A 25,221-nucleotide genomic window follows, 5' to 3' on the forward strand; every position below is an offset into this window, starting at 1 on the left:
TCCAAAGCCTCAGGACTAAGGCTTGTCTGAACTCCTCCTGACCTGCTGAGAGCTGGTTTTTTATTGTTTAGCTCTTACAGCAATTGTTTTTAATGCAAGGTTGTTATGATGGGATTTTTATCAGATTGTCTTTGCAAGGCAAAGACAGAGTTTTTCTGTAGATAGCAGTAACAGTGACTCTGTGTAGGATGGAGAGCTCAAGGCTGGATGTCACTGATGGTCAATTAAAGAAAAGCAGAGCTAGAACTGAGCAAAACCAGGTTTAGAGGTAACAAAGAGAATAAAGGACAAATATCTAACATATGTAGAATGCACCATATTTAGCAACCAGAGTTTTAATGTCAACTTGCAGGCCAGTGAAGAGTGAGCAAGCTGTAGTGTTAGTTTACACATATGAAAGACACCATTTGGATCACAGTGAGGATGAAGAAACACTGACATGATATTCCTCCTGATGAAGGATTCATAATGCTGATTACTGGCTGTATCCACACATGCACCAGGATGAAGCCATCAGCCTTAGGATCCAGATGGGCAGTGGAGGGGTGAAAGTAACACCAGGAAAAGGGCTAGATGCTAGGAAGGCTTTGTATAACAATTTAAACTACAGAATTTTTGAGACTTTTTCTGTGTAGCTGTATTCATTTCCTTATTTTTTTTTCTTCCTTTTTTTCCTGGAAAAAATTGATCTGGAGTAATGATAATTCTTTTATTAGACTGCTAAGATGTAAGTTGTACTAATACATTCTTGGCTTTTGTGTATAAGGAGTGGTTCCTTTTCACACATAGTTTTAAATGTAACAAACAAAGAAATGTAATAATTCTAAAGCAAAACAGGAAATGAGGCATCTGTAAAGGAAATTAAAAGGTTGGCAATAGGATGAGAAAGATAACAGTCACAAAAATGGTGTTACCTCACAGCCAGCCACTGCTGATCCACCAAAAGATGAACTTTATCAATACGAATGTTGTTAGCGTAGTGGAATCGTTTGGGCAAGTCAGGTGTCAGATAAGGCTTGAAGTGCTGGGGGGACCTTTTGCACTGTGCAAGAAGAAAAATCCCAGTCACAAGTTTTGCTCAGCATCAAAAATAAACCCATCATTCAAAATTATCAAATCCAGTGACAGGAAGGCCAGTACAAAGCTCATTATCTACAGATAGCTTCTCAGATAACCTGTAGATCTCATTTTTGGCCCAAGAAGCAGTGGCAGAAAATGTAGCCTTCTCAGAACTGTTAGAAAATATACTGCTATAACATGCAGAGCAAGTTCACAATGATCATGGTAAAAATACTCCTAAGAGTGAAAGACATTTAGCAGTAATCTTTAGTCCACATGTCTATACTAATGTCACTGGCATCCAGTGTGTAAGATTACACTCTACAAAAGAAAGGTCCCTGACAGTTTATTTCTACCATCTTCTATTATTTAACCATTCAGTAAATCGTATAATCCAGACTGGTTTGGGTTGGAAGGGACCTCAAAGCCCATCTAGTTCCACCCCCCTGCCATGGGCAGGGACACCCTCCACTAGACCAGGCTGCCCAAAGCCCCATCCAGCCTGGCCTTGAGCACTGCCAGGGAGGGGGCAGCCACAGCTGCTCTGGGCAGCCTGTGCCAGGGCCTCACCACCCTCACAGGGAAGAATTTCTGTCTAATATCTAATCTGAATCTACTTTCCTTCAGCTTAAGATCATTGTCCCTTCTCCTATCATTACAGTCACTAAATATGAACAACAAATAAAACCAAGTATAAATAACAGTACAGTCTAGAGGTTTCGTTGCAAGACTGAACTCTCATGCCATGTAGATCTCCAGTTCTCAGCTGTTAGCTAAAGGCCTTCACTTTTACATCCTGTTGTGTTAACAGGCATGAATGAGTTTGGCACTGAGAGCCTAATGAGAACCATATGACACCCTGCAAAGTCATGACTCCGTGTGGCCATCAGAAGCCGTTGCAGCTGGCTGCAAGCATCATGGCAATGTTTCAGAAGTGTTGCTCATGATCAGGAATCCAGCACTGGGACAACACAGGGCATCTAAAATGTTGTGAGAATAGCTGCTAGAAAGCTGGGTAAGACAGAGAAGTGGACCCATTTTACCTTACAGGCAGTACAGACATGGAGCCTGACCTGACTTCTTCACCTCTAAGTGCTAGAATTACATACTCTGCACAGAGTGGCATTTACAGGTGAAATGAGAGTCAGTGTGCTGGATAGTCATCAAAGCAGCACAGTAGAATCCAGGAACATGAAAAACAAGGATTCAGTGGGTTTGTCAGGCCAGGAGAGGAGGTCATTCTTCAAAGGGCAGCATAATTAGAGGTAAAAATAGAGGAAATCAACAAATAATATGACTTAATGTTTACTAATCAGCAATTAGTATACAACACACAACTGCCTTCCCTACCCAAAGCCTTTGTTCTAGGAACTTGAAAGGGACAAGATACTCAAGCTCTACCTATGAGTCCTGATAGCAGGTTATTCCTGTAAGGCAGAGATGTCACATCTCCATAAATATTAGCAGTTGCAATTTCAGCTGGGGTTGAGAACATGCAGAGTGTGCTGTTCCCCTCACACGGATGGTTTTTGATATGATACACTCCATATCATACAATTATGTAACCCTGGAGAAAATCCTTCTGCTATTCCCAGCCATTGACTTCTTGCTCCCATGTCTGCTTTGGATGCTGGGGAATAACGGGCTTGTCCTTAGGTATTCATAATCAAGAACAATTAAAATAGGAATGTTTGTTGCCCTTTGGACTTCAGTGGCCAGCAGAAGCTAATGTAGTATTGCACAACTGAGTTCAACAGGTTACAGGAAGACCTCTAGTGGTGATTTATCTTTGCTCTAGGCTTCAGTGACTCCTAAAGTCAGAGGTTGGTTGTGGGTGGTGTTTAATAGCACTTACAGGCCTGTCATGCTTCCAGCCTCTACAATACCCTGTGGCAATGTGCTCTACAATGTCATTACCTGCTACATGGAAAAGTTTCTTTAGCCTAGTCTGGGCTCAGCATTTCTGGTCCAGAGCTGAGATGCCTATTATCTAAAGCATCTGTGCTGCATGCTGTTCTATAATGAAGACACACACTGCTTTCTCCATGTGAAGTCAGACACTTCTTCTCTTTTAAAGTGAAGTACATGAAAACTTTTTTGCTCTGAATGGAGCCAGATGGCAAAACTTTGTGCACCATCCTTGAACAACTTCCAGAACTGCCTTCTGTAGTGCACTGGAGTCAGTCCAGTATTTAAACTGCAGCCTCACTTTTTCAGTCTGTGCTTTTTGATCTGCTTCCTATTAAGAGGAACCATGAGGAAAATTTAGGAAAATATTTACTCACTGTGAGGTTTTTAACAATTCCATCAGAGTCAACTGTTAAAAAGAAAAGATGAATTAATATACATTCAAACAGCTAAAAGTCCAAAGCCTTATGAGAAAAATGTCAACATGCTTTTTTCTGTAGAACTGAATGGCCCTATTAGCTTCTGAACTTTACAGTAACTATGACCTTCCACAGGTTAGCAATGTTATGTTTCTAAGGGTCACTGACTGTAGGTATGGTAGCTTGTGGAAGCACCTAGCACTTTGGGTACATCAAGACAGACTGTAGGAAACTGCCATGGTGATGACTCCCTACATCTAAAGCTGATCATCAGAACAAAATTTCCTTCTCCCACCTAACTTCTGAAGAATAACCTTTTGTACACTGAACTAGAGCTGGGGCACTTGTATTCCACTTCCAGCTGTAGTCACAGAGGAAAAATCCAGTCTATCTTGGCACTTTCACCTTCCACATTTTCAAAGACCTTAACCTTTTGACATTAACATTCTACAAAATCAATCTGAACACTTTACAGAAGGAAAATTCCTTCAGAAAAAGTAAGAACCTCAGAGGAAATGAGTTACAATGACATTGAGATTAATACACATAAACCCCATCATTATTCTCTCCTCTGCTTATTAATCGTCTCCTTTCTGACTTGGACTGTCTTCTACTTAAACCAAAGACAGTCTGGTTTATGTTGTATAAATATTGTGCCTATAAGTATAAATAGATTAGAAAATATAAATAAAAAGTAAACCAGAGATCTTAAAGCACTATGCCTTTTAGAATACTAAATGAATTCTATAAGCTCACTAATTAGAGCACTTGATGGTTTTACATCTCTGCATTCTTTTCTGATACAGAATATTTTGGGATTAGTTTTTCAGTCTGGAAGCATGGTATCTATTTCAAGTCAGAGTCAGCTCACACAGTTTCAGTGTGGGGTTTTTTTTTTGTGATACTAAAGGGCTCAACCAAGGCTTAGATCTCACTGTGCTGATTCAGATTGTTAGAAATAGTCACTGTTAGAAGCAGTCACTGGCTGCCAGTGCTGCACAAGGAATCTGTGATGAGCAATGCATTTACAAAAGGCTTAAAGTTCCAATTCAAAACAGTAAGGTTTTTACTTCATCTTTCCACATGCCAAGAAAAAAGAAATCAGAGTCTGCACCAAGCTTTTCTAAACTTCAGCTTCATCTAAAGGGGTCGTTGTTTCCAAACCCTACAAACAACTTCCATGGATGCTTAAACCAGGTTAAGTGAAACAGAAAGCAGTTCACTCTGCTGACTACTACTGATTGCCCATTTTATCTATTGATTTATCTATGTATGTATCTACCTGGCTATTTATTTGTTGTCATACTGATTGCACAACCCCAAGAGCAGTCCACACTTACAGGTAAAATAGTCCTTCGGAACATCTGCTGCCCGAATGCGCGCTGCAGGCCCAGCATAGATGTAGAAATCAACCTCTTTGAAGTAATCAGTCATGAATTCTAACTGCTTGCAGTAGGTCATGTCCATCCCTAAAGGACAGCATATAAACTGTTATTTTTTATATACAATAAATGGCAAGGAAGCACACATAAAGCTAGTAAGCACACAAATTACACAGAGGAAGAAAACAATGCCTCCTTAAAATTTAGATTGAAAAAGGAACTATGTACATTACCGTGGTCAGCTAAAACAATGAGGTTTACACAGTTGTGCAGGTTTCTTTGTTTAAGTCCATCCATTAGCATCCCCAGTGTTTCATCTGCTAGCTGTAAGGCTTTGATTACCTGTGAGATAAATCATCTTGATTAGAATTTTTCTTTCTGATTTCAAGCTCTCACTTAAATGTAATCATCAAAGTCCAAAAAAAAAGGAGATTTTCTGTCAATTTTCAGGTTCTTAATATTCCTTATTATTTTCTTTTTCCATCAGCACTGGAGCATAGATGCTCAGAATTCTGTTACTCTACCACGGAATACACAACTTGAAAAATACTTCATGATTAATTTTTTCTATTATCTTAGAAAAATAGAGCTTTAAAATTTATTTATTGAAAGAAAAAGATACATTCAGATAAAATTTGTTTCTCACTCCCAAATGTATATAAAATACCAGCTTTATAGCATTAAATACAATTTTTGTTGCAGTGTGAACATGATATTGTATTAATGATAAGCAGCATTTAAAAATACGTGCACACACGTATCATCTGTAAGACCGGTTCAGGATCCACGAAGGCATGGATGCAGTCCCCTGCTTAAACTTCCTACAGAAAGACACTGACCACTACTGAAGTAATATGGGAGAAATCCAGCACAATCCACCCTGCAGCCATTCACCCTCCTGGGCACAGCTGACTTAAGAGTCTTCCTCTGAGTCCTACAGGAAGGATGATACTGATACTGATGGAGTCTGAGGTACTGATAGTGGTACAGAGTCTGAGCATTTGCACCTTTCTTGTTTCCCTAACTGCTGCACTGCCTTGAACGTCGTTGTGCGTGGACAGTGTACACAATTACCCACACATTAATGGGTCTGTAAGGCCTTTCTGTACAAAGAGAAATGGGGTTCCCTCCCTTTCCAATTATGGACCTTAAAACTCTTCTGTAAAGGTCAGGGTTTTTCTGTCCTTGTCCACTACAACAATGCTTTTTGCTGAAGACCATTTTCAAAGCTATTAAACAAGACCATTCCAGGAAGGAGCTGATATGATAAATCATAAACTCCTTGAAGACTGAACTTTTTGCCTCTTCAAAACTAAAAATGTAGTATTTTTGGGTTACAAATTCACAAATGCTGACGTACAATGCTAGGAATAAAAACCCAAGGCAATTCTGAGTATTTCCTGGCTGCATGATCCAAAATGTCACTTGGCAATAACATTAAAGTTCAGTCTAAATATAACCATTAATTTTATTTGTAATGGTATGATGTGAAATTATTTTCTGTCTGTTTGGTTCACAGCTCTTTTGATTCACACTCAGTGTTGGTGATGTAAGAATGGGCTCAACCACAAGCAAGAGTTCTTAATAAAACCTCATAAAACACAATATTTTTTATCTACTGTCCTTTCCAATTTTATAAGTTGATTCTGTTCATTGTACAGCACAAATATTTTAGTGCAATTTTGTCAATGAAAACCACAGAAACTACTTACACCACCACTAACTGGTCCATATGAATGTCCTGAAGAATCTGGTTCTTCAATATATAAAGTGTAGAAATCAGGCCTTGGGTTAGAAATAAGAATGGATGATTAGATTCTGAAGAGAGCATATTGAAAAGAACAGTTTAATTTTTAAAAATATTCAAAGAAACAAAACAGAACTACAAAAAACATATTTAAACCTTAAAAAAGTCCATACACCAAATATAATTGTTCAACTTCCTCTGAATTTTGTAATCAGTCAACATGAACTATTTGAAATGACAGCTTCAGAAACAGTATCCAGTGTCCTTAGTAGGTATCCAGAAATCACTCTGACAAACTGCAAGATCTCAGACCACAGAGCAAGCTGTTTGTTTTCAAGATGTAGCATCTCCTATCTGCATATATATTTTATGAATTTGTTAACAATTATCTTATAAAAGATTTCACTTTTTTACATATCACAAAATTTAGCACCACAATTAGCACTGACAGCTACTTTGCATCCTGAATCGTCTGCAATTACTTTCAGATATTTAATCCCCTTGTGCAATATGTTTCATATAAAATCTTTCATCCATACACTTAGACTAGAAACTGATTGTTCTGAGTTTCCTCTAGGCTATGCACTAAGAAAAACACCAATACAAGTAAATTTATACAGCAGTACTTCCCATTTGGCTATAGGCACACTTTATCATCTTTTGTATTTATAATCTTATCTGGAAAATTATTAGCTCTACTTATAGAACAGGCTTGAGTGCAGCAAATTATCATTTCACATGGTGAAGAAGATTCCATGTTTCCCAAAAAAGAATAGAAATTTAAATTGCTAATCATTAAAACCTTTCTGTAGTCTCACAAACCAGATAGATATTACTGAGGGTTACCTCTCAGATTTGCTATAATCAAGCCACTTCAGTATTCCTGAAATTCTTTGTTCATATGTAACTGAACTGGGGAGGAAAAAAAAAAAGATAAGGTTAACAAGGCTTTTCTGATAAAAAAATCTAATTTCAAAATACAGAGAAAGTGTCCACCCTCTAGTCATATAGTAAAGCCACAGATTTTATTTTCAAGAATGATACATCTTAACTAGGTACCAGCAATCAGGTTTATTCTCATTTTTTGATTCAATGTGACTAAATTTTAATGATAAATTAGACAGATCCTGATTTTGCAAACACAAACATGTGGAGTTGGTGGGGGTATTCATGTATTTATAATTAAATACATTCCATTAAATACATTAAATACTTCAAGTTCAGAACATAAGTCACAATAAGTTTTATTCTTTCCAGCATGTATAAACAGTGGACTGTCATACTGTAAAAGTAAGCAATGTCCCCTGCAAAATCTTACTGAGGTCATGCTCTGTTTCCTGTGAAAGAATTCACTCATCAAAAGCTTTGCCTTCCCCCAAAGTCATGTACAAGCTTTATGTTAGTTACCCACAGCACTACTATATGGAAATATGGCAATCATTGCTATAGCTTAACAGGGGCTACTAATCAATTGCAGGATGCTTTCATAGTGGGAGATCAATGGTTTGTAGTTGGCTGAAACTTTGAAAACTGTCTAGGTGAGCAGGATATACAGCACCCTTTGACCTTCTCCTTGTGAATCCCCTAAGTGGTTTTGAAAATTTCAACTGGTAGTGGTAGTTCCATGGCAAAACCAGGTTGATATGACACAGTATAATCTCTCAAACTATTGTTTAAAAATCTTTTATTTCATTTCCTTCAACTGTCACATGGCAATGTGGAGTTTTGATGTAATTGTCAGGAATTTACTACAAGCTCTATAAAAACTTGCCTGTTGAACACATGGTACAAGGTGGGGTAAGTTCCATTAATTGGCACGTCAGAGCCTGGCCAAAAGAAGGTGCCTGATTTCAAGTTTTGATACATGGCTGTCAGCCAGACCTGTGGGTAAAGATACAAACAAATTATTTTATGGCACTTACACCACAGGAAGACCTCAGGTCAGCAAAGTACAAAGACATAATTGGATTAGAAATACAGGCAGCAAGCATGCCTTACTCTTCTTTCACACATCACACAGCTGCCTAATGGCCATATCTAATTTGAAGTCTGTTTGTTTTCTACATACACATTCTGAAGAAAAACCTACTCCATGGGAGGCAGGATGTTACCATTTCTTGGGTATTCTCAGCACAGAAAAATAACCAGGTAGGTATTTCTGTACCTGGCAACACGGACTGATCCTTTTCCTGTGGCAAGTGCCAGTGGAAAGGATCAGGGAGATGGAAGAATGGCTCAAAGCTGCATCAGGGCTGTTCAGACTTAACATTAGAAAACATTTCCTTACCAAGAGGGTGATCAAACAAATGCTAGAAAATGCTTCCTGGAGTGGTGGTCAATGCTCCCAGGCTATCAGTACTTGAGGCCTTTGGACAATGCCCTAAATAACATGCTTCAAACTTCTGTCAGCCCTGAAGTGGTCTGGTGGACTCCACAAACTCACACATATATGTATATGTATAATCACATGTAAATAAACATATAAATGTATATTAAGTACATATACTTTTTACTACATGGGTATTCTTTTATATTTTTGTACCGTCATTACAGCTTGGTATTTTTAGTAAGTTTAATAATATCAACCATAACCATAGGTACAGTAAGGGTTGGGGGGTTATGACATATACCATATGTTATATATAGGTATTCATTTTGCTGAAAATTAATCTCTCTGCTATTTCCTTCCTTTCTTTTGTATGCCTGTACTTTGTAAGTGTGTTTGTAACTGCATATACATTTGGAAGTAGATGTTCAGATTCTGTTTTGTAGCTATTCCAAAAGATAGAGGAAAAAAATACCCAACAATAAAACCTTATCAAAAAATTAATGTGGCTTCCTCTGGCAAGAGATCCAGTCTAATACCAGCCAAAATATTTAAGTCTTTTTTACTAACTGCCAAATATGGATGTGTAAGAGTTCTTGTACTTTCATAAAAAGTGGACTGCTTTGCAGGCAGACTATAATATGAAGCCTACAGGATATTTAGCATGTACTGCAAATATATCACACAGCTCTGCATGTGATTCTTCTTTTGTTGTCTTTCATAATATGGCCCACGAGCCACTCTAAGCATGAAGGAAATACCATGATGAGAAATAAACCTACTGGCTGCCCCTTCCACCATGAAGGTTCGAATTTCTCTGTCCCCGAAAGCGAGAAATGCTTGTTCAAGTTCACATCATACATGCTGTTATCAATAATGCCATGAGATTCTGGGTACAACCCCTGCAAGATGAAAATAAACAAATTAAAAACACCCAACCCTGCTCAGGCTTGACATCAAATGGAGCATTAAATGTTGCAGCTCACACTACTGTTGTGACTCAATTAATTGTAGGGCTGTTTTTCACAGGAACAGCCTGCTTTTCTAACTCCTCAGGTCATCAGATTCCCACCAGCTTATGCAGCTTGCCTGCCAAGTTCCCTTGAATTTCCCCGTTTTCTCCCCAGCCCAATTAAAACCCGATGAGCTATTGATTATGTGCCATATATCTCATGTGACCATGTATCAGCTGCCAAAGCCACACTAACACACACTCTCATCAAATGGCTGTGTCCTGGCCCATACTCACCCATACCCAGACTGACAATGAGCAGGAACAACCAGTTCACAGGCCAGAATCAGACAGCACATGTATGTGGCCACATCAATCACGCCTGCATGTACAAACTTCACTCCTAGAGCTTGAATTCCCATGTCCCACAAAAAATCACAGAATCACACAGAATCACTAGTTTGGAAAAGACCTTTGAGATGATCAAGTCCAACTATAAAAGATTGGAAACACAAAATCCTGCCTATGTTTGCCAGAAAACAGAAAGGAAAAATAGCAAATTCTCACTTACTGTGACAATAGTGTAGTGGTTTGGAAAGGTTTTTGTGGGGTAAACAGCTCTCATGTATTTTGAATGTGTGCCACATGTTTCTGTAACAGATCATGGAATTAATATACACTTCATTATGTGGGGTTTTTTTTTAATCAGCAGTCTTACAAGCAAACTAACAACATTCAGTTGCTGTGATACCTGAGGGGAAACGTGACTCCAAATTAAGGCACATACATTTTGGTGTCTCCTTCTGGGCAAGGCCTACTGTCTCATTGCAGCCAACGGACCCTGGGCACTCAATTCAACTCCCAAAAGCCTAGAGACTTAGGGTCATTTGAGACATCTTTAAAGATCCTGCCTGGCCTTCAGATGTTGCCCCTACATTCTGTCTTCCAGCCCAAATGAATGTCTCAGATACTTCTGAGATCCAAAATGGCACTAGACATGCATGTCTATGCAAGGAGCCTGAAGCCTCAGGTCAGCCTCTGCTGATATGCAAATATGCAGATATGCAGATACTCTGCAGAGCTCTTTGCTAACCAGATGCATGGGAAGGGCTCAGTTGAGATATCCAAAAAATCTGTATGGAAGTTGGCAGGTTTGATACGGACCAGCAGGAGATCTGTGTCCTCCTGACACCGCTGCTGAAGGGCACATGGAACACCCCACAGCTCTGCAGCGTCCTAGAAACACAGGGTAAGGCAACACTCTGTCCTGTGGCACCCTCTGCCTCTTGGTTGAGCTGAATTGCTCTCTAGCCTCTTCAGCTGCACTGTACAGACTGCACTACCCATAAATACACTGACTACAACCAGCATTTAAACCTCTCACACACAGACACCTCCAAGAACATGCCTCAGTGTAGGCAGCCTGCTCTGGAGTGAATCCCAGCCCAGGTGTCCTACCTTTATTGGCAAACACTGCTTCACTTTTCAGCGATCAAAGGCACTACCTGAACATCTGCAATATCTAAATCCATCAGAGTGCCCAACTTATTTACTCACAAAATAAATGCATGAAGACTGGAAGATGCCTTAATGCCATTTTTTAATCTAACTTGTGGAGAAACAGTTCTGTATTAAGCTGTAGTCAGATGATTAATGGAGTCAAACTCAAACACCCTTCATTATATGATATACAGTGTTTCAGTCAAAGAACTAAAAACAATTTTAACTAAACAACCTCAACTAAGTGATCAAAGTCTGGAATTATTCAACAAAACTGTTCCAATGTGGTGCAGGAAAAAAAGTCCTTAAAAGTGTTTAAAGAAAGGCTGAATAATTGACAAATACCTGAGAAAATCAGCATCATTTTATGGGTTTCTCTTGAACAGCAAAGGACCCACATTCATAGTATACATACTCTATAACAACTAGCTTGATCAGCTCTACTAAAAATCCCAGGTTAATAGAGTTGATAGAGACAAAATACTTTATTCTACAAATCAGCATTATGTTTTTTTCTTTTGCAAATAATTTTTTCCACTCTAGTTTTCTGAGCAGTCTAAGTGTGAATGTGGTTAAAACTGACAACAAATCTGAGTAATGCTGAATTACATCTGTTCTTGTTTGAAAGGATTTCTTGGCAACATACAGGTAGTATGGTTTTCACACCTATTGTCAACTTGGTATTTCCTTTTCACCTGTTAGAAAAGATTGGAACTGAACACTGATTTCTGCATGCATGATTTCTTCACTGATTCGTGTTCCTTGAATCAAAATGACATCAAAGAATAAAATATTTGCACAAGAGGTCAGGTATGCACACTGCTTCAAGTTCAGGCTTCTGGATAATCTCAATTATGAATAATGAGGCTGTTAACTATTCAGTAAAATGTAGTACATAGTAACATCCATGTGAAGTTTTCAAATAAGCACAGTAGAAACAGAATATGATGTATACATAAAAGATCTGAACACTGTTAAATTAGCCTATTGTTGCTGAGAAAAAATGAGTAAATATGCAGATATTTTGTCCAGGTACAAAGTTATCTTGAGAGCTGAGCTCTAAATTATTCAGGAAATTTTAACCAAGTGTGTACTGATGGGTCTCACATGTTAGCCCCCTCTACAGCACAAGTTAAAGATCTTCAACTTACTCTTTCTCACAGTATTAAGAAATACTGGGAAACAGTTTTTTGAACCTTAATGAAACCACATCAATATATTAAATTATAAAAATATGCAAATAACAGTGCATTTAAGTGTAATATAACAATATCTACTGACATACTTTTAAATATACAGTTGTTCTTTACTATACTAGGATACATTATTTTTAAAAGTGCATCTTTGAGGAAAATCACCAAATAGCTCAATACATTTTGTCTTCATATTAGACTAGAATTTTTCAATGCAGTCCAGAAAATGCAGGAAACCTTCTGTGGAACCTTTTTCCAGTCTTAAACTGTATTTGAATGTATATTTCTACTTATTCATTTACTAGGGGCCTTGTTAAAAAAAAAAATCATGTTTGCTGAGCACTCAAGTACAAGAATTAATGTAGAACACAGAATAATGAAAATACAGAAGTGATGAGGGAGACCTGGTCTGTGATATTCTTTTTTGCTGTGACAAGAACAAAGCGAACTGGAGAGGCTGCATGCAGACTTTTAAAGAACATAGTCAAAGCAGTGTTGGTAACTTACTGAGTTTTTCAATATTTGGCATCAGAGAACTCCAGGTTTGCAAGTATTCTGCTCTAAATCCATCCATTGAAAACAGGATAACTGGTGGCAGATCAAACCTGCCAGAAAATATGAGCCTGTCATCATTGAGGAATTTGGAGAGTTGGTGACCTGTTAAGATCTTTAACAATATAAATTCTACTCTTAAAAGCAGGATCTGGAATTCCCAAATACTTCCTAGAATTAATATCACAGTGTGAGATAAACAAATAGTTCAACACACAATCCTCCTGGAACAAATAACAAAACACTAGAGGAATAAAATACAAGCTGCTGGGTGTATATGGAGCCTGGAAAGAGAAATCGGGTTCATTAATATTTTAATTATAAATATTTAATTACAAATACATACAAATGCTGCAGACCAGCATCCAAATACACACAACCAAAGTACCACTGTACATAGTACTGGGCTGAATTCTGTCTCCTGGCCCTTAACCCATCTTAAAAAACCCATCAGGGCAGCAGCACCAGGGCTGGAAAAGTGGCGGAGTCAGGTCAGCTGGCTGCGTGCTGAGGGAGTGAGCTCTGTGCTAGCGCCTTGCTCTACCGCCTGTCCTTTGAGAAGACATCACCAAGCAGTTCCTGTTCCCTGTGAATGGTATCTTTCAACTTCCCAGGTCTCAAGGAGCTGGGAAACGCTTCTTTGCCTCAAGGCCCCTGTCAAACTGAACTCAAAGCTGCAAAAGGAATGCGGCAGCTGCTGATGTGCTTGGTGTAAGGCTTTGTGCAAAGAAACCAGGGTAATAGACTCTGATATGGGTTTATACAGGGGGTGTGATAAAACAGGGAGAAACTGCAGAACCATATTTAAATTCCTGTAATAAAAATTCTAACTAGAAAGTTCTAGTTGTGAATATAAACTTCAGTTACTACACATGCTTCCTCTCAACCCACTTGAAAGGACACCTAAAGAAAAGGGCAATGGCAATTACAAAGTGCTGGTGCTGTAGCACCTGTATTCCCACCACCAACTGATCAGTTCTAGTTCTGCAAATCCAGTCTTTTTGTTAACATCATATATTCCACATGCTCTTTAGAAGCATATAAAAACCCACAAACACTGTAAAATACAATTACATTAAAAATATAGCTTTTAAAAAGATACAATTATTTGTAATTTATAGTGTGAATATATATGTTCACTACATAAGCCTGGAAAATACTGTGGGAGAAAATGATTAATCAAATGCAGTTAACAGCAACTGACTTCAAACCATTTTTTTGAGTAATATTTTGAGTGATGAATATTTAAAAAGTTATACATTCACATCAGGAAGTAATCACCATCCCAGCCTGTTTCTTATTCACAGTGGTCTTTCCAAAGCACAGAACTGCACTGGCACCAGCAGCTTCTATAAAAACAGTTTGTGTAGAACAGCCTCCTGATCTGGATCAGAATTAAATGGAGCTTTATGTATCAGTGCTGTTTACAGCCCTTAAATAAGCTCTCCTCCACTAGTTTCCAAGCTTAGCCTATGAAACTGTGGTGACTCAGCAAGTTATTTGTTAACCTAAAAAGTCTATTTTTATACCTATGCTGGGAGGCACGTGCAGGAATGCATGAACAGGCCACAATACTAAAGATACTGTTACAACTGAACTAAATGGGCAGTAAAATAGATAATACTGGATGACATTACAGATACCAAGAAAAGAATCCTTCCATTTTCCTTTGAAAATAACTTTTAAACTGTGTTTGTGCCTAGCCTCCAGCTTGATTCTGCAATACTGCAAAATACCCACAGGTGGACATCAGAATTACCACTTTTCAGCATTTGCAGATAGATGGCTACTCTCACTGCTTGCTTTTTAACACACCTTTCTTCCCACAGATAAGTAAAAAAACCCCTGTTAGATTGTAATCACAAAGATTCTAAGGGTTATTACAGCATGCTGTAATCACAATGACTCTAAGAGTTACTACAGCTTGCACAAGGTGATTTATCCTAATTATCACAGAAACCATATGGTAAGATAAAATGGACTATGAACAATTTGTGACACGTGAACCTTGAGATTACTCTAACAATTTTTCCAGGTCTTTGCAAAATGACTTTTAGTCATTTCAGTACCAGTTTGAACTCCTGTACTCTGCTCTAAACAGTAAAGATAAATTCACATTAAAAAAATAACAAAGGTTTTTAAAATAAAAACATTGCTAGACACAAACCACTCTACAGAATATCCCTCAGGGCAGCAGCCTAATTCTATGTAGACAGGAAAACCTCAGGCCACTGGAGTATTTCTGACCATCACAATGACTTTATTTGCAAAGATAACAAAATTATTTTATCCTACCCAGCTGGACACTGAGGAGTTTCAAGTGATACACATGGCTCTTCCACCCAACGTAATTCACCTAAAAGGACAAAAGCAAATACTGAGTCAGCCACGAGCAACCAAGGTAGAAGTTTCTTGGTTGGTATTTTTAGGAGTCTTCCTAGTATTTTTTCTGCTTCAATACTAAATTCTAGATACACAGGGCTGAAAATACCTTTAGAAATCATTCAGTGAAACCTAAAGGCCCTCAAACCTTGAAATGGATAATGCTTACAATTCTAAGTGAAAAACCAAACACATTTACTGCACAGACAAGCAAACACAATGGAGAAGAAATCGCTATGAAAGGTTAACCTGTTTTATCTTGTTTTTAATGGGAAACAGTTAAACTGTATCTCCTCCACAAGGGATTACTGCTTTCTTTTTTGTAAAGATATCACTCATACACCTAGAGATGATTGCCAGGGCTGCCTTTAGCCTTCTTTTGTCTGTGAAGAGCCCAAACTCTTTCCTTCTTGGCCATGGCTTTCAAATTTCAAGCTATTGTTTCTGTTCTCCTTTGTATATTTGCCACCTGCTTTACAGCTATACTAATTTCTGATAACGTTTGCCCATCTCTTTGGAAGAAATGAGAGGTCAATAAGAGAAGAAAGAAGGCAAGCATCCACAAAAGGAAAAAATACAATGAAAAGAGAAGAGACAGTGGCTGTTGTAGTTAAGTTCTCAGTTCACCACATAAAGCTGCTTTTTCCAGTAAGCAGCCAAAATTAGGGATGTTTAATGACCCAAACTACGTCAGATCAATCAACAGTTAGTCAAACTCCTGACTGCTTTTTGCTTTAATTTGCATTTAGGTGACAAATACAATTTTGCAGGATGCCTTAAATCTCTGCCACCTTACAATACAAAGGAATTCTGGTAACAGATACCATGGTTTATGTCACTGGTATACTCCTCTGGTATCAGTCCTATAGTCAGACTTTACCAGTGCTACTCTTCATGGGTTTTGGCCAGAGTCTGTATGAAACAATCAGCTATGAACAAATATATTTAGCATAAGTAAAACATAAGAAACCCAATCTGAAAAATAATTTCTAATAAAAAGAATAGGAGATTTTAAATTAGGGATGATTACTACAATATGTACTTCGGAATGCACACAGTCCGAAGCAAAAAACCTCCACATTTCATATCCTGCTGCAATATTCAAAAGACTGCCTTTCTTATGAATGACACACATAGACACTGTTCTCTAAAAACAGTCTTTTTTTCCTGTCAAAATACAAAAAACTTCACCTGAAAACATCTTCAAAATCTTTCCAAAATATCACTGTAAACCTCTAATCTTGAGAAACAAATAAATTTACCTTTATAATTGCCACGTTTGCCCATCTCTTTATTTCAAAGGGCAATTTATATATAAATCTTTCTGATTTTTTTTATTTACCTTTGCAAACACTGTTGTAGTTTACACAGCAGTCTTTTCTCTGCAAGCAGTCATCAGAACAAGAGCAGTAACTTCCAGGTATCCGTGTCTCACCACAACGGAAATTGGTGCACCTCCAAGAGCGAGCTGAAAATTGGAAGAAAAAGATTCTGATTCAGTTCAAAGAACCTTATGTAAATTCCTTTTGATGGAAATACCACAAACAGGTAAAGATGTTTTTGTTAAACTATAATTTACACATCCTGCTTGAGTTGCTTTTGAACTTTCATCTGAAAGGAAAACACTATTTTGTTGAACACATAAAGCCTATTTCTGTAGCCACTGAATGGTAACAGACACAGAGTAATTTATTGCCCTCTTCAATGCCTTCCACCCTTCCAGGAAGATCTTAAAAAGTCAAACCACTATGTCTTCTACAGAAGAGAAAGAGAAGGAAATGGATCTTTCTCCTGCTCTCCATGTGATTCCCAGCAGACAGTAACAAGAGATGTAAGGCAGAAAGAGTGATGAGGACAGACAAACAACTGAGCAGTTGCTGTGAGAGCAGAGAGAGTAACTGGAGAGCAGTGTAGCTTCAATGCAGGGCAAGGCCAGTCCCCAGGAAGACCAGTGCACCCCTCTAATCCCAGGCCCTCACCGAGTGCTGCATGAGGCTGGAAAGTGCAGCTGGCCAGAGCACCCACTTCAAAAGTGCAAGAGATGCTGGCACAGCAGCATCATTTCAGGGCCCACGCTCATCCACAGCTTTATCTGGGGCAGGAAATAGGCAGTACAAATGCTTTGGTTATCCAGAGGGGACAAAAATAGAGGCATCTGATTTAAGAAAGGCCAGAATGACCACGTCTTGCCAGGTCACCAAGTTATGGCCCTCTAGCCATCTGAAAGCAGAAGCAGCTCAACACTACCACGTCCTTCCCTCTGTGAGGGAATGTGACATAACTTCTGTGTATCTGCATTAGTATGGGAATGTATCCTTTCCTTGTTACTATTGGGGAAAAACCAAACCGAAATAAAATGGAAACCAGTGAGCACTGCCTGTAGGGAAACATACTTGGCTCCACGCAGGCGTCCTCGTAGTCCCAGCAGCAGTCCTGACGCTCCTTGCAGCCACTGTCGCACTGGCAGCCGGACACCTCTTTCCTGTGTTGCTCACTGCACTTGTGTCTGCAGCTGACTGTAAGGAGAAGGCAGGGAGTCTTGAGTGCTTGGGTGACCCTGTCACAGACAGGTCAGTTAAACCGATCACTGTGCAGCGAGAAATACACTGAATAATTTCCCAAATCCGTTTCCTGAGTCTTTTTCCAATGCTGTCACTAGCTCATCAATGAGGCAAAATGAAAACTGTAGGAAGTCCCCTGGATGTTGCAGTTCCTGGCCATGCTGTCCTGGAGCCCGAGGCAGGGCTGTTTCTGCAGCAGGTTTTCCAAGAACCAGCTGGCACAGGGTCCTTCCTTCCTTCCCAGCATGTGCAGGACGAAACTATTGTCTCTCCTGCTCATTTCTGGGTCCAGGATGTGAAAGAAACAGTGACTCCTGTGTTGGATGTTCTCTAACATACTGCCAGGGAGATGCATGGGATGGGAGCTCCCTCAGGGCTTGGCACCCAGAGCCATGGGGGCTCCAAGGGGTGGCTGGGCAGGGCCTGGCAGCCAGGGCCTATCCCATCACCCCAGCTAGGTGCAGGACAGCCAGGGAGGCACCAGGGTGGTCCCATCCCGGATGCTGGGCACTTTCCTGGGGACAGGGATAGCCCAAGGTAAGGTTGTTGGGCTGTGGGTGGGCCTGGCTCAGCAGGACCCACCCACGGCTGCGCAGGGCAGGGCTGTGGGGACCTGCAGAGCAACCCTGCTTCAGCACGGCTGGGGCAGGGTCTGATGGCCCTGGGGAGGGAGGTGGTGGGGTTGCTGAAATAGGGCCCTGAGATGTGGGCAGGCTGGGCAGCCCTGGGGGCTGGGCAGGGCCCATAAGGCTCATGACAGCACTCAGGACTCTGACCATACCTCTCCCTCTTGATTACTGCAATGTCCCTAAAAATTTTGCAGGTTTGCTTCTTTTGACCAGAAGAAAGAAGAGGGCCCAAGTGAGGGGCCTCATGCCAGAAATGGAGACATGCACTTCATCACCACAGCTCTGACACCTTTATTGGGGGAGAAGGGAGAGTTCTGAGTCTCTTGAGGGCACCTGAGGACTATTCCAACTCTCCAAACATCACCTGCAGCTCCACACTGGGCAGGACAAGCCTTGTGTCTGCATTTTCTGTACTGTGGAAATATTATTTGAACCGCTCTGAGCACCTACACCTCCAGAATTCCTGTCCACTCATACTGTTAGTCAGAAATAGGTGTAACTACTCAGATTTCTTGGTGCAAATCTATTATAGTTGCCAAAAGAGTCATGCTTTTTTCAGGGTGTGCTGCCTAAAATCTTCATGCTTTAATATCCACTGTACAAAAACCATGTAGAGCTAAAATTGTTTTTTTCAAGCTAGCCAGCTTAATTCACATATATAAAACTCTCATGTTGTACCCTGAGCTTTAAGTGCTTACATTAATAACTATGGTTCAGTGCAAGCAAGCTTTGCAAATAATTAGAAAGACAAACAATATATGCAATGAGCACACACGGGTCTGCCAGAAGTACAGATGGAATGAAGTAATTGAAGGTCAGTGTTTTATGACTGGAGTCTGTTCTATCAAGAGTGAACTATGATTTTTCACAAATGTAAACAAACATATGCAAACAGTTGTTCTGTGCTTCTTTTTCATAACTACATGAGGTTAGGAATTTAGTATTTCATTAACTTTTATTGGCAATAGTCACTATAACTACAGAAGTTGTAAGAAAAGTTACTTTGAGTATGTAAACAGAATCAGTTGCTCTAGCACCAAATGCAAACTCTCATAATTTTTAAGTGTACTGAATGAGAGGTCCTCCTGACTCCTTCCCAGGCTCTTTCTGCTGAGAGCACAAGCCTCCAGAACCTGTCTCAACCAGGACTGCCTTTCCTCCTGAGCAGCAACACTATTAACCCACTGCCCTCATCACAAATGCAACTGCACAAAAGTGTGTGTCGCTCAGGCTTCCCCTCCCACTCTGCAGTGTGATGCCACATGTTGCTAATTCATCTTTCCCAGGTAGGTCTGGTTATGAAAGTATAAAATAGGGCTAGTCAGTCCCAGTTCAGCATTGTTCTGTAACACCTGCAGCCACAGGCACCAAAAATGCTGATTTGGTGCCATCTTTCACTTGGTATGAGCAAGCTCCTCAGGTAAAGATGAGTGAAGACTAATGCTGTAGGTATCTACAAATTTTACACAGAAAATTGTAAGACAACATACACATCATGCAAAAGCAATTGCAGTTCCATCTCACCCTGTTTGCTAGGGCCATAGTATTTAAAGACCTCAGAAGAAGCTAAGACTTTATGAATAAGGAGGTAAACAAGTTCAATACATGTTGATTAGGAATGAGAAAGAGACTGTGCTTCCTTGACTCCTCCAGTATGAGGTCATTATTGTTTTATTCTAAAGGAAGTGTTTTATTGAATCCATCTTGTGGTGTTTGTCAGCTTGACCTCCTGGCATCAAAATGTTTTTTGTTTTTCTAACTAAAATATAACACTCCACCAAATCAAAGCCTTATCCCCTTTTTACCACAGCTGTATGGAGATTTAAGTTTTCCAAAAAATTCAGAATCGGTTTAAATGTTAGCCACCTGACCTATGCCAACTGTACCCAAAGATGGTCCAAAACATAATGCTTTAATAACTGCAAGGCATTGTGTGTAATAACTCCTATCTCAAATTTTCTAAAAGTATTATTATGGTAAAATTTCTTAACCTGTTGTGATCTGGGTGTGACATTTCTGGAAAGAGAAACAAGGCTCCCAGTGGTTAGGGATAGGTTTTACAAGTATAGATTGTGAGCATACAGTTTTTATGCAATCCAACCTGAAAACCACAAGAACTCTATTTTCACAGGTGGTAAGTTTTCACAGAGTATTTAGTTTACACTATAAAAGAGCCTCTGCTGAAGGCCCTTCACCAGATCTAGCTTCAGCGGCAATTATGCTGGAAGTATCAGAAACATACCTTGCTCCTGGACTCCACGGTTCAGTCCTAGTCCTAAACCTAGTCCCAGGGTTACAGCCACCAAAGCAAACAGCAGAACCTGTCACACAGGAAAATTGAAGTTCATCATTGTAGCAAAATGTTACGTGTATTAGAGGTTAACTTCATGGTTATTATTTCTCTGAATGTATGATTTCTTATGAACTAATCATTTCTTTGAACTTGTTAAGCAAAAAATTTGAGGCATTCTGAGCCTGAAGATAGGAGAGGCACAAGAACGTTAACCCTGTAAACTGCTTACAAGCCAACACCTTCATACTGCACTTTTAACCTACGGCCAGTCCTACCTCGTGGTCATGTAGTCTTTGCTGAGGCTGAGGAAAGATTGCAGGAAGTAAGCATATACCTGCTTCACAAATTCATTATCTCTGTGAGGAAAAGCTAATTCCTCTCATTTAGCTTCCGTATCTTCCTGCCATGCTTACAGGGATTTCATAAGAGACTCAGCTGGATTAAGCCTGTGAATGCCTAATTTTCATCCCCATGCCACCTTCTCACAGTAAGTCACCCTGTTAGTGACGTAAGAGGAAATTGGAAAGAGACAAACAGCCCAAGGAAACCCCATCACAGAAAGCAGCATAATATTTCAGAGATTGAGAAAGAGCCCAGGAGGCCTTTATCAGCTAAAGAGCCTCTCAGGGTATGAACAGCAAGGTATGCTGGCTGGCAGGCAGAGTGAAAAGTGACAACCCCCTCAGAGCGTTTCGTAGTGCATACACTTTCCTCCTCACTAAGATAACCATGAGAAAGAAAATATGTACCACAGAAAATCACCATAAATCAGCCTAGCTTACTGCCCTTTGTTGCCTCAGAGACTTCTTTAGTCTCTTGCCATTTCCAGGAACCACCAGGTACTAGCAAATACTATGATTCAAAATAAAGTAGAAACAGGAGATGCTTGCCCCCCCCCCCACTCAGTATTTCTGTAATATAGCATCGTGCCTGAAACTACAGCAATTGTAAGGAGCTCAGAAAAACTGTACGTGTGGGTAGTATAAAACCAAGGGCCACACATGCTGCCCTGTTACTTTTTGCCCATACCTGCTCACAAAAACACCCTACACTGTTTGTTACTGCCTGTCCTGCCTTGAAGGTGCTGGGCAGAAGTGTGACAGCAGGAAGGGCTGTTAAGGTCTCAAGCACAGGTGTACGATTTGGCCACAGAGCAGCTGCACACTGGGACAGTGTAAGAGCACGTTATTCCTGCCCATTGACCAGGAGGATCCAGGCACGCAAGGCAGAAAGTCAGGCACGTGGCACATTCCAACTAACCCAAACAAGGACAATCAGGAGCCTTAATTGTGGGTCTGGCATGGTATGTACCTCTTCCTCTGGACAGATACAGTTGGAGTGACTCCTTCCAGACCCAGCAATTTCTTCCCCTGCTGCTATGCTCCCTGGGATGATGCTCAGAATTTCCTGTTTCTCCCTAGCTGCCCACCCTCTCCAGACTCATTTCATTTTTTTCACAGTAACACCATGCACCACCAGCACCAGAGATACTTCCTTCACACCTTCTCCCTTCCACCTTCACCTTCATCCCACTCCTCACTCCTTGGCTTTTGTATGGGAGAAATAACCCAAAAGTAGGAATGGAAATGGAATTGGTGAGAGAACTGGGTAAGAGAGACAGATGGGATAAGTGTGTTTGGAAAAATTGCTCAAAGCAGCAGAAATGCTGAAGTCTCTTGAAAAGAGAGAGCCCAGGCAGGAAGGCAGAGGTTGAATCCTGCATCCAGTCAGCAAGGGCTGAGAATCAGGGTGTGCGTTTGGGCTAGGACAGAGGTCACTCTTGCTGGGCAGGGAGGGTAACACTGACAGGGTGACCTAACAGGTCCTGTTTCCCTCAGCAGAGATCAGCACAGGGCATGCACTCTTCACCTTAACCTTCACTATGCTTTTGCCTCCCATTTTCATTAAAACTCACATTTGTGATTGAAATAAACAGCTATTGCAGTAGCAAACATTCCCACTGCTGCTAGCAATGAGAGAGCTGAAGTAAAAACCCAAAACTCATAGCAGGTGTGCAGATGAGACGCTGCTTTTACGTGTTTTTGCCCCAGCCAGCAGCTGAGCACCATGCAGCTGCTCTTGTAAGGGAGGGGGAGAAAGAAAAAAACAAAAACCAAAGGCAAACCTCGTGGGCTGGGATAAGGACAGTTTGCTGGGACAGCAGAGAGAGAGAGAGAGATTAACAGTAACAGGACTTCATGGCAGAATACACAGCCTGGTGATACACACCGCACTTTCTCACCAAACCACACAGCTCAGAGCTGCCCCAAAGCTGGACCGTCCCCAAACCTGCATCCTGGAGCTGTGCTCTCCTGCCCCCAACCTCCCCCTTTATGCTGAGCATGATGTCATTGGTATGGAGTAGCCCCTTTGGCCAGTTTGGGTCAGCTGTCCTGGCTGTGTCCCCTCCCAGCTTCCTGGGTGCCCCCCCCCCCCCCCCGCCCTTCTCATCAGCAGGGAAATACAAACAACTGGAAAGTGCTTGAGTGCTCAGCAACAGCTGGTAACACCCGTGTGTGATCACCACTGTTCTCATCCTGACTCCCAAACACAGCACTGCACCCGCTGCTAGGAAGAAAATTAACTCTGTCCTAGCTGAACTCAAGTCAATTTACTACAGGATTTACACTAAGACTCTTGATTTTTGGACATTTATCCTTAAGGGGAAACACCATTGGTAGCACCTATTCAAATCCTCACTTTCCACAGCTAACTTCTGTCTATATTCAGGACTACAGCTACTCACTCATAAAAATGTTCCTAATGCTCTGTTCTCTGGAGGACTTACTGGAGAATGTGACTACTATTTGTGAGTACACAGTTCTCTGCCAGGAAGGTGTTGCCAGGGAAGTAGTTCCTGAACAGACTTTATCGAAAACGTAGATAAACAGTGTAGAGTATTAACAGTTTACACCTCCAATATTTAAATTTGGGTTTTTGAAAGAAGGAATATGGTTCAGGATCCTTAAAATTCTCACTTTACTCTTCTAAGCACCTCTTGAAAGTATAATTTACTTTCAATGTTAGGTATTTTTCCCACATAGTTTTTCATTATGCATTTATTTGAACTAAAGACTCAAAGAAAATATGTCTGTTATTTTATCTTCTCTTTTTTTCTCAATTGCCAGCATTTCCTTCCTTTTATATGCAACCCTTGCACAGTGAAGCATTGAATACGAAATTGTACTATCTGAATTGTTCTGATAACATAGAGCTGAAGAGTATCATAACTTGAATCTCTTTTTCATGCTACTGTTTTCAAAATCAAGTGTTGAGTCCTTCCAAAAGCAGTACCTGCCGTTTTATCTAAATTCCAATTTACAGATGCTAAACCTTCGGCGAACATATACAGGTACAGATACACACACACACATTTCATGGCCTTTTGGTCACAAACAGAAGCTTAAAACTGTGTATTGACTGCAACAAATGATTTAAAAACCAGAACATAACCCCGACACATTATTATCTACAAGGCAGCTGCCAAACTCCTAAAGCCCTGAGGAAGAGGGAAAAAAATGACAGGTTATTTGAGCTGTGGGAGAGACAATAGTGTACGGAAGGGTTCATTAGTCCTTTCCCATGCCTTGCTTCCTGAGTGTGTTTCACCAGCGCCTTGCCCACATGCTCTGTTTTGTTAATGACAAACGAAGAGGAATGGTGGCTGCTTTTACTACAAACACATCTGCTTTAAACACATGTATGAAATAAAGTGCTGAAGCAATAACTCTGCAGTACAAAAGAACTGTCAGGTTACTGTAGTAAAACAAAAAGCGCAGGTAACTGCCAGGAAAAACACTTGATAAGCACCAGAAGAACTTTAGAAATCTGCCAGGGAAGCTAGTGCATTCCTGCTGCAAAACCTGAAGCACCAGTTCCCAAGCTATCCCGAATTATCCTATCAATAATGGAACTTCTAACAATCCTGCAGATGTGAGAACTGTTAAGCCAGCAGCCCTGAAGGACAGCACCTACTTACAGCACAGATGACTTTGTATTTCAGGAGGGTTTTTTCTTTCCTGCGGTGGTCTGCTGATGAAGACGTTTCATGCAAATATCTGCTCTGACTGGTGGCATCATCCTGAAGCTCCATTTGTGCCGGGATCTGCCTCTCGGCTGCGCGTATGCTGCGTTCCTCAGTCTCCCCAGCTGGGTTAGCAGCAGCTAAGAAGCCACTGCTCCAAGTGTGTATGCACTTTGTTCATAGGTTGTTTTTTTTAATGAGAACCCAGCTCTAGCACCAGTGATAGGTTTGCAGGATGCCAAAGTAAGCAGGAAAAGTGCTCAGAAAGGTCGAAGGCTGAAAAGCATTATCAGT

General features: G+C 40.4%; 1 protein-coding gene across 1 annotated transcript in view; it reads right to left on the bottom strand.

Moving 5' to 3' along the window:
* ENPP3 (ectonucleotide pyrophosphatase/phosphodiesterase 3) overlaps nt 1–24,996 on the bottom strand; it is a gene marked incomplete at both ends in the record, with an annotated part of 39,817 nt that extends 14,821 nt beyond the window's left edge. The window contains 15 exons of the mRNA XM_084262336.1: nt 915–1,042; nt 3,345–3,376; nt 4,727–4,855; nt 5,002–5,110; nt 6,481–6,553; nt 7,362–7,427; nt 8,287–8,396; nt 9,624–9,743; nt 10,365–10,444; nt 12,994–13,091; nt 15,334–15,394; nt 16,763–16,888; nt 17,814–17,936; nt 20,853–20,931; nt 24,883–24,996. Coding sequence (XP_084118462.1) covers nt 915–1,042; nt 3,345–3,376; nt 4,727–4,855; nt 5,002–5,110; nt 6,481–6,553; nt 7,362–7,427; nt 8,287–8,396; nt 9,624–9,743; nt 10,365–10,444; nt 12,994–13,091; nt 15,334–15,394; nt 16,763–16,888; nt 17,814–17,936; nt 20,853–20,931; nt 24,883–24,996 — 1,448 coding nt within the window. The remainder of the gene's footprint in view (nt 1–914; nt 1,043–3,344; nt 3,377–4,726; nt 4,856–5,001; nt 5,111–6,480; nt 6,554–7,361; nt 7,428–8,286; nt 8,397–9,623; nt 9,744–10,364; nt 10,445–12,993; nt 13,092–15,333; nt 15,395–16,762; nt 16,889–17,813; nt 17,937–20,852; nt 20,932–24,882) is intronic.
* Between the last annotated feature and the right edge of the window lie 225 nt (nt 24,997–25,221).

Source organism: Gallinula chloropus (genome assembly GCF_964237585.1).
Source record: "Gallinula chloropus genome assembly, chromosome: 3".
Lineage (NCBI taxonomy): Eukaryota > Metazoa > Chordata > Aves > Gruiformes > Rallidae > Gallinula > Gallinula chloropus.